This window comes from Glycine max, chromosome 8 (genome assembly GCF_000004515.6).
Source record: "Glycine max cultivar Williams 82 chromosome 8, Glycine_max_v4.0, whole genome shotgun sequence".
Classification (NCBI taxonomy): domain Eukaryota; kingdom Viridiplantae; phylum Streptophyta; class Magnoliopsida; order Fabales; family Fabaceae; genus Glycine; species Glycine max.
In genome coordinates this window covers 38251156-38262039 of record NC_038244.2, presented here as the reverse complement: position 1 = coordinate 38262039, position 10884 = coordinate 38251156, and the positions used below count along the sequence as shown (strand labels likewise).

Genomic DNA, 10884 nt, shown 5'->3' with positions numbered 1-10884 from the left:
AAAATTCAACTTACTTGTGTATAAAGAATTATATCCACAAAAATCGGGGAGTACGAATCACTGATCTAAATCAGTGAAGTCATAGTACCAACTACTCTATTGTCTAAACTCTAAAGTGGACTAGTCATACAAAATTTACAAATACAAAGGGGAATTAAAGTCAGATAGAAATTTTGTATTATATGTAATTTGTATTTTATTTTATTAATCATGATGTATATAAAAAATTATTCTCACTAGAAATAATGATAAATCTTTTTTCAGAAATATTAAGTCACACAATATAAATACTTTTCTTCAAGTATAATTTATTTCATATATAAAAATTAATTAAAATTCAAATCTTAAATCATTTAAATAAAAAAGAGAAAATACTCCCATTTACGTCAAACATGGTGTATTAAATGTAAATTGACACACAATGAATGTGCACGCCGTTATATGTAGATGTCGAATGTCGATGAAAAAACAACTTTCCAATTCCAATATTATAAGTGCTAGACACGTGTCCTTGGTTGGAAATCTACATTTATGGGCGCTGCCTTGTAGGGGATGACAGCAAATTGACGTTAAAATATGGATCAGGAAGGACGTTCTATATACCAAGTGATAAACATTGAGAGTGGATTTTTTTTTAATTACAGATAAAATAAAAAATGAAAAAATAAATTTAAATACAATTAATTTTAATAAAATTAACTTTATATTATTAAATATAATTAATATATATACATATATAAGTTATTCTTAATTATAAAGTTTATATCAAAACATATCTTAATAAGAAAATAAAGTAATAGCGTTTTCCAATTTGTCTGTTTGAAAAAGACACATCAGTAAATCAAAAGGATGTTATCCATTTCATTTTTAACTGTGTGCTACGAAAGTGTTCGAGGTTTTTTGTAGAGTTCGCGAAAACAAACAAAAGAAAGCAAAAGAAAATTTACCTACTAGGGAATGCAACCCCTATAGCTTCCGCTCTTAAAAGGAGATTAATTTTTTTTTATATGTAAAAATTGAATATAACACTAAGGATTTATAATACTTACATATTTTATTTAATTAATTAAGTTAGAGCCATGATAAGAAGATTAATCTTTGAATACAAAGTGTAGGTGTAAACTAACAAGAAAAATAAATAATAGCTGTCCTCTAATTTTGTACTTTAATTTATAAAAAAGAGAGAGGAAAAGAGTCTGAATAGGGAGAATGTAAAGTAAGATAGATAATGTTATATATATAAAAAAAATGTCATAAAAATATATTATATGAATAATATATAACTAGAGTGGCTTTCAAAATTTTATTTTTTTGGGTCTGAAAATGAAGGGCTATTTATTCAACTGGGGAAAATAATCTCCGAATACTTGAACATTTCGTGAGAGATCGAGAAGTATTGGGCTGGTTTGAGGCTACAATTTTATTTACATGTTATTTTTTCACATCATTTTGACTTGTAACTTTGAAATAAAATTATATATATATTAAATGTATTCATTTCATTAAAAAACTAAAATGTATTCATTTTTTAATTTTGTTAAAGTGTTAGGTGAAGTGAAATATTTGTATTTTATAAATATTGATATGTAACTAAGATACTGCTGCACCACCAACTAGTCATTAAAGCGCTTCTGCTGTTCTGTGCGCTCAATCGAGCTTTCTAGAATGAATGATTTTTAGTTAGTAATGAAAAATAAAGGATTTTCTGAAATCTTTAATATATGGCAATAAAAAGAGAAAAAAGTGAAAATGTAGGAGAAAAGTATATAAAGAAATTCTATAAAATAAATGTAAAAATAGAGGTATGAAAAAGGATCAAATGAAGAAAGACATGAGAAAATCGATCGAAGAATATAATATCTAATAATTGGTAATGAAACTGGGGGTTTGAATTGCAGTACGTTATGATAATATGCTTAGTTGGGTGTAGAAAAAAATGAATAATAATATTTTTTATTTAATTAGAGAAAAAGTAGAAAAAATAAATTGACTTCAACAAACAAAAATCCAATTTATATTTTATTTTTCAATTTTCTCTTAATTTTTTTTCCTTTTTCATATTCCATAATCCAACCAAACCGACCAATATTAACGTTAAGAGGGACTGGTGAGCCATCATTTACTAAGATCTGTGCTATATTTACTTATATAATCAATTACTAACCAGATAGATAAGGCATCGACCGAAACTTCTGCATTCTTTAAATATCCAGCGAAGAGGACCAGGGCCATAAAATACCACACTTCAAGGCTGCACATGATTTTTCAACCAAAAAAAATATTTTATTAAATCAATCTTTAAGTTATTAAAAATAAAAATCTTTAACCTAACACTTAATAAAGAGGTATTTATCATATAAGTAATATATGTTTGTGTATAACTTATTTTTATAATTAAAAAATAAACTAAACTTATTTTTATATAAATTATAATTTATTTTCATAAATTCTTCTAAACATTCACATCTCATGCAATAAGTTTAAACTCAAGTAAACGCAATATTAGTAGGATATGATTAATATTAACCAAGTCCAAAAATAGTTTCTCAGCAACAATAATCAAACCTTATTAAGTGAGATTGGTTATATAGATGATAGATCACACGACATCATTTAATACAATTAAAAATATTTTTTTAAGAAAAAAAAAATGAAAGACGATAGAAACAGATATTTTCTTACGTATTATATTATTGTTGACGTGCAATATAGATAATAAAGGAGGAATATAAAACGAATAAATGAGTAGTGGCAGCAAAACATGAAGACAAGGGTCAGGGAGATGGGTGGAATAGAGATCTAAACATAAGGACAACAAATAAAGGAGTGGAGAGAGAAAATAATAAATGATGCAGTAAGGAATAAAGAGATTTTTTTAGGGGAAGATAATAAATAGTACATGATAAGTATATTTCATTTAGAGCAGTGTCATGCATATCACGCGCAAATTGAAAAGGAATAATCATATCTAATATAATACTGCATTAAAGATTAAAAAAATAATTAATTTAATTTTTTAGACAATAAATTTATTGTAAATTTATATTTTTTTTATAAAAAATATCACTGTTACTAAATACTAATGTTTTTTTTTTCTCTCTTTGAATGTTTATCAATTCAATATTTCTTTTAAAAATATTTAATCTAAAAATAATTAATACAAGAAATATTATAAATTTAGTCTTCTAAGAAACAAACACTACTTCTAATTCTTTACCAAAAATTAAAAAAAAAGACACTACTTCTAATTTAAGTCTCATAAATAAAAAAGTATTACTTACGCAGATTTTATTCTTAAGATATTTATAAAAGATAACTTATTAATTGCTCTTAAGATATTAATCAAGAAAATAAAAATTATGAAAAACATTGCATATATTACACTAAAAAAAAATAATGATTCATTATTAATTTTTAAGGAGACATTTGTTTGAAAGTATTATAAAAGATTCTTGAAAAACCGAGCATGAAAATATTACATTTTCATATTCAATTCAAGTTTTGAAGAAATCCAAAAGAATTTTTATTCTTATAAATATAAAATCTTTATATTTAACTTATTTTATTTCCATGATGACACGTGAGTATATATATCTCACATTCTTATTACTTATGATTGAAGTTACTTTTTAGAATAATACTACCACTTTACACTTTATTATTTTACATTTATTTTCTATTTTTCTTAATTTTTAATTAAATATTTTTAAGAAAAACCACTAAATGTAAACTAAACAAACATCTTTGTAAAAATAATATTCTTATGCACAATATTTTTTGAAAATATGAATTGTATAAGTACAGTATAAAAATATTATATTTTAGGTTTAATTATCCATTTAATCCTCATAATTTCTAAACTTATTTTTTTAGTCTTTATAATTATTAAGTAAATTTTTAAATTTTTAAATTTATATTTTAATTTTTTGAAAGATCCCTGCCGTTGATTAAAAAAATTTAATTATAAAATTTTTTTGAAAATTAAAATATAAATTTTAGGAACTAAAAAATATATTTATTAACTATGAATTAAAATGAATTAGTTTAAAAACTACTATACAAACTAAATAGATAATTAAACCTATATTTTAAAACAAACATCCTCTGAGTAAATAAAAAAATTACTATTATAATACTCTATGTTGAAATAGTTATCATATAATAAATGAAAAATTAATATTAAAGGAGTTTAAGAGAATTTAAAATAATTTAAATAACCAGGCATCTCAACTCAGACTATATGAGTATTATGTATTCCATATTTTTACCGATAAAGAAAAAGAAAATAAGAAAAGGGAAAAGAAATGTTGACAAACCAGAGCATGACAGCAGAGGCAAGAGAGAGACGAACGAAGCCCCAGAGATTGTGAAAGGCTTTGAAGGTAAATCCGGACCAAGCCTCCCCACAGGCCCCACTCACTATATAAACGAGCTGTGCAATGTCGATGAACCACCACGACGCGTTCAGCACCACGGCGGCGCCGACGAGACCCCACCCGAACTCCAGAATGAGCAACCAGCTGAACAAAGTGTGCAGCACCAGCGCCGCCGCCGCGATCCACGCCATCACCATGATCCTGCTTTGCGCCTGCAGGAACTTCTGCGCCGGGTAGTTCACCGCGTACGCGAACAGCTGCGGGATCATCCACAACGCGAACTCCCCCGCCGCCGCCGAAATCGCCTCCGTCTGCCCTATAGCTCTAAGCATATGCCCCGCGAAGATGTAGAGGAGCGACAGCAGGATCGCGGTGGCGTTCAGAATCACCCACGAGCGCTGCATGTACACTCCCAGCATGTGCACTTGCCCCGCTCCGTAAGCTTGTCCACATAGCGTTTCCAACGCGCTTCCCATTCCAAACTGCGCGGTAAGTTCACAAGTGGGTAAGTAGTTTAATCACATGTTAGGCCTCTTTGAATATAAGGTGTTTTTGAGAATTTTTTTACAGACAATATAGAACTTTTTCTAATAGAATAGCTCTCAAAAATATTTTTAATCTTGTATCCAAAAGTTTATTATCATGGTTCTAGATTACACTTATGATCACCGTTGTGATCGATTAATTTTGTTGCAATAATCCAAAAGTGAGTAAGTAGTTTAATTGTACGTGTTAGGCCTGTTTGGATACAAGATGTTTTTGAGAAATTTTTTACTGTTTCAGTAAAAAAATTCTCAAGAAAACTACACTTTTAGCCTTAATTATATTCAAGTAGTCTTTAGGTTTATTATTGTGGTTCTAAATTACAGACCGTTATGATCACAATTGTGGTTAATTTTGCTGCGATTGTTGACACTGTGAGTCAAATATCAATGATTAGGAACACTTTACACTATTTTGAAAACTCAAGAATCAATTGTATAAATATGTAAAGTACAGAATTTTGAATCATTCTTGATGATGAGTAGAAAAACATTTTATGTTGTAGAATACATTCAATATTCATTTGACCTCTTTTTTTATTAAAGAAAATTTAAATGGGTTAAAGTCTGATAGTTCATCAAGCAAACCTTAAGATTCAAAAAAAAAAGAGTAATTACAGAGATTATCAACTAATAAAATTTTTACATCAATGACAAAGATTAAACTCATTCTTTTTTTTTTTATATGAATCAGTTTTTTATCAACTAGTTTAACATTTGTTGGTTATATTAATTTGATCTCTATACTTATACCATTTTAAACTAAAAAATTATTCGTTTTAGTTTTTATGTATATAGTAGTTTTTATTCTGTTTTAATATCTGTCTTTTAAAATTAAAGACTACAATGAATTACAGAAGTGCATGTGGCGAATTAAAACGCAGAAATTGTACGTGTGAAGAGACCAAATGAGTATATGTAAATAATAACTCGGTGTCATTACGTACCGTGATGCCTAGGCTGAAGCCGGCGATGACGGAGTTTTCGACAGAGACGGCGGCGAGGGCGAGGGTGTTGACGTGGCCGGAGAAGACTTGGGTGACGCCGCCGAGGGAGTACTGGCAGACGGAGGTGAAGATGGCAGGGCCGGCGAGGTACCAGAGCTTCTTCGACTCGGCGAAGAACTCTCTGGCGAAGTCGCCGGCGCCGCCTATCGGAGCGATATCATCGGATGTCGCCGTGAAGACGACGGCGGAGGAGTCTGGTGTGTGGTGTCGCCGCGTGAGAAGTGGGTGAGTTTGGTCGTCATGGTCCTCCATCGTGAATTTCGTGATATGAATGGAGCTACATAGAAATTCAGAATTCTAGAACTCTTTATAAAGAAAAAGTTCGGGCCTTCAGAGCAGCTTTTAGTGTTTTACTGTTACCGAATTGGTAATAGTGTCACCCTCCGTCATTGGTGCGGAAAAGGAGATAAAACTAAAAAAAAAAAAGAAGTTATTACGAGTAATGACACGGAAAGAAGTAGATTATCGCATTTGATATGTCATTTCTAATTTCTCTTTCATATCATTAATTATCTTTTAAATCATTTTGGTATAAAATTAATATTTTATAATTATTAATTACTTAAAGTTACTAATAACTAAAAATTATACCAAAAAACATTAATATATGTAATAAAATTATAAAATATTAAAATCTTAATAATTAATATTTTTTAATTAATTATAAAAATGAGAGCTATTTACCTAAATTTAATTTTTATATATTTCAATCAATTAAAATTAATTTTTCTAAGGTTAAAGTAAATAAAAAATATTTACCTAAATTTTTTTATGATAAATATTTCCCTAAATTGAATAAAGAATATAGATTCTATAATTAATGAAAAATAATTATCAATATTTTAATATTTTTTAAATTTTTTATATATATTTATGTATTTTAGTATAATTTCAATTATTAACCATTTAATTAATGATTCTAAAATTTTAATTATACATAAATGATATGAAAAAAAATAAAAAATAACATATTAAATATGATAATTATAAAATTAATATAAGATAATGATCTAAATTCTATTGGCGAAGATGAATTATTTAATCTTATTTTGACTTGGGTTAATTAGACCAGTCCTAAAAAAATTTTACTTGAGCTTAAATTTTTAAAGTTGTTTTTTCTTCCAAACTTACCCCTTATCTTTATTACCCTTTTGCATTTTCTCTCTCTCCGTCCCTGTCTGTTCTCTCTCTCAAGTTCTATTTTTCCCCCTCTTTCTCTTCTATCTCATTCTTCTCTAATTCATTAATTTCTATGAGCTTGTTAGTTACTATTTTAGTCTTTAAAATCATGAGAAAATATAAACTTGACTACAATTAGAACTTGATCTGACATGATACACGATATGTTGATTAGAATTTCATAAGCACACCTTTAACAAGATTGATTTTGTGTATGTTAGTAACAACCCGAACCTTTCACTTTATAGCTTGTGTATATTTTTTCTTTAAAAAAATTAAAAAACAAAATTATAAAATTTAATTTAATAAATAAGTAATTTTAAAATCAATTAAAAAAATTATATAATATAATGCTTATATTTTATAATATTTTAAATTAAAAAAAGAGAGAAAGTCCCAAATAGTGTATATTAAGAATTAAATTGTAAATTGAAAAAAAATAGGAGAGAAAAAATGTATTTACCAAAAGAAAACCTTATTAAGATTATTTAAATACGTGTGATAGAGTTACTTTTTTTTAGCCGAATTGGAAAAATAATTTTATATTTATCTTATTCTAAAGAGATGAATAAAACGAGATTGTACGTTATTCTATTTAGCAATGTCATTATGTTATGTTGTTAAGTGAAATGTCATAATCTATCGGACTAAAACTTAAAAGCCGCCAGAGCACTATAACGAATAACGTTTGATCTCATGTATGGTAGCTGCTACTTCTTGTGACAGTTTACCTACAGTTACATATATTAATATAATTACCCTTTTGCATTGCAAAAAAAAAAAAAAAACAAAAAACCAAAACGAATAACGTTTCATTTGACTGTTTATCTCTCTCAAACTTGTTAAGTGATCATGAATGGAAGTGCGGAGGAGGAAGTAGTACCCTTGTTTAAGAAGCTGTGGCAGATTAAGGTTCCATCCAGTGTGGCATTTCTAGCATGGAGGGTGCTACATGATAGACTTGCATCTAAATGCAACTTGAGGAAGAGGGATATGTGGGGTTACTGAGATTGAATTTTTCTTGCTCCTTCTGCCATGAAGAAGATGAATCAGCGAAACACTTGTTATTTTGCTAACTCAGTTTTGAAGAAATGCTTCAAGTGGGCTGGCCTTCTATAGGTGCAAACCCTAGGGATAATTTCACTCAACATTCAATTGGGTTGTTCATGGGGGAATACAATAATATAATTAATATTAAGTAAAAATTTATGAAAATATTTGAATATGAATTAAATGGAAATATTGTCTTAAATATTATTTAATCATATTGTCGAAGATCATATTGTATAAGGTATATTATGCTTTTATTGATTTTAATTTTTTCTTATAATTTTAACGGTTACTTTTTAATTTTATGCATTATATATAATTTTATGATTATATTTTTTTAAATCAGAAAATATATATTAATAAATAATTATATATATTTAATACAATTAAAAAATGTCATTAATTATTTAAAGATAATTTACAATTAAAACTTTAATTGAACAGCATTCTGAATAATTAATTGTAAAATAAATAAATAATTTAAGGGTTATGAAAATATGTTAATATAAATTAAATAATTAAATATTTTTAATTATTATTTAATCATACTTTAATTTAAAATTTATATTATTTTGCTCAATTAAAGCATTTATATATGAGTTAAATGCAATCATTTATATTTATTTAATTACTAATTAATAATTAGGACTTATATTATTTATTTAATACTCCAAATTGTTAATTATTAAGTTTCAGTTCTCACTTTTAGTCATTTAACTTTTATTCCGTTAATTTTTTAGTCCTTGCCATTAAAAATCACCCTTAAATATTGATGTGATATTAATTTTATTTATTATTTTTTGTTTTGACAGTTAAAAATAACGAAAATTTACTTTGATAAGGATTAAAATGCTTTAAACATTTTCTGCATTTATCTAAACTTTTATTTGTTTTCAATCTCCATTTATTCTATCTCTAAACTTTACTTTTATCTAATCTCACTTTCTACTGAAATTACTATTAAAATCATTGTTATAAAAAATTATAACTACCGAAATGTTAGCATTAAAATCACTATAGAAACCATTTATACAAAAACTATTATAATGAACATGAATATTTTTTTTTATGAACAAGGCAAAAACAATATTATTGATAACGAAACCAATGGTACAAGCTGTACCAACAAAGTCTAACCGAGATGTACAATAAGAAAACAAAAAGAGCGAGACTAAAGCTATTTTAATTAATACTTAGACAATTCTTTTAACTTTAAAATTATAATTATTTTATTGATAAAAAAGAACTTACAATTAATACAAATTTTATGCCTCATACTTAAAAAATAATTTATTTCTTAATAAAATTATTGTTTTGATAGGTATAAACTCTTTTTCGGAAGTGTTTGCAATTTTCAGGGTTAACAAATTGTAAAAAAAAAATCAAATTAAATAAAAAAAATTAGGGTTTCCAAAGATTTGGAAACTATGATTTTGGAAAGTCACTATATCATGATTATGGTTTTAAATTGGGTTGAAAATTACTTCATGTTTTAAAACCAAATTTTAAAACTAGCTATTTGGATTAAAATTAGTTTAAAGTTCAAAATTAGTTTTGAAATGAGACCAGTTTCAAAACTTATTTTGAATTTCAAATTAGATAATAGAAAATAGGAAAAAATATTCATTTGGTTATTATGAAATAAGATTGTTGAATTTTATTTTAACAAATAATGTGTTTAAAAGGTTTTTGTAATATACCAAACTTTAGTGTAAAGTTTGTATAGAGATAGGTCAATTTGGTAATGTAAATGTATGAATACGTGATTTTGATGATGTCAAAGAATAATCAAACAAGATTGTTTTTAAGATCACTTCAACAAACATTCAAAGTTTAAATATTGCTTCAAGATTAAGAAAAGGTTACTTCAACAAACAAGCATTGCTTCAAGATTCATTCAAGATCAGCTTTTTCCTTAAAACACATTGTTTCCAACATGTCAAGGCTCTGGTAATTGATTACCAAACAGTGTAATCGATTACCAGAAGACAAGTTTGCAAAGCAACTTCTTAAAAGGGTTTGAAATTTGAATTTTGAATGTGTAATCAATTACCACTGATGTGTAATCGATTACCAGCAGCATAACTCTTGAAATTCAATTTGAAAAGTCATGATCCTTCAAAATATAACTGTGTAATCGATTACTAGAAACCTGTAATCGATTACCAGTGAAAATTTTTTAGAAAAAGCTTTTTGAAAAGACACATCTCTTCAAACCATTTTGAAAAGGCACGAAGGACCCATATATATGTGTGTCTGACTTCAAAAAGCAAGAGAGAAATATTCTAAAAGAACTTCGTTGTCAAATGCTCTCTCAACAACTCTTAGGCAAACACTTGCAAATCTATTGAGAGTTCATCCAAGAACTTCGAATTGTTTTATCCACTCTAAAGGAGAGAAGTCTTTCTGTTCTTCTTAAAAAGTCAATTGTAATCAAGAGATTGGTTGTCTCTTGAATTGTGAGTTTCCTGAGCACAAGGAAAAGGGATTCTTTGGATGTTCGGAAGTTGTAAAAAGGATTTTTACAAAGATAGTAAAAAATCTCAAGTGGGTTGCTTGAGGACTGGACGTAGACACAGGGCGTGACCGAACCAGTATAAATCGAATTTGCATTTCTCTTTTCCCTTATCTCATTTATGTTATTGTAATCAATTTTTCCTTGCACGTTTAAAAGAACATTGTTAAATTGATTACTTCTTATTCTTCTTATACATTCTAAGCCTATCAATT

General features: G+C 27.1%; 1 protein-coding gene across 1 annotated transcript in view; it reads right to left on the bottom strand.

Moving 5' to 3' along the window:
- The window catches only part of LOC100790131 (protein DETOXIFICATION 29), a gene marked incomplete at its 3' end in the record, with an annotated part of 8192 nt that extends 1970 nt beyond the window's left edge, over positions 1 to 6222 (bottom strand). Inside the window, exons 1-3 of the mRNA XM_006586473.4 lie at positions 5866 to 6222; positions 4317 to 4858; positions 2165 to 2251 (exon numbers count right to left, since the gene is read on the bottom strand). Coding sequence (XP_006586536.2) covers positions 2165 to 2251; positions 4317 to 4858; positions 5866 to 6177 — 941 coding nt within the window. The remainder of the gene's footprint in view (positions 1 to 2164; positions 2252 to 4316; positions 4859 to 5865) is intronic.
- Between the last annotated feature and the right edge of the window lie 4662 nt (positions 6223 to 10884).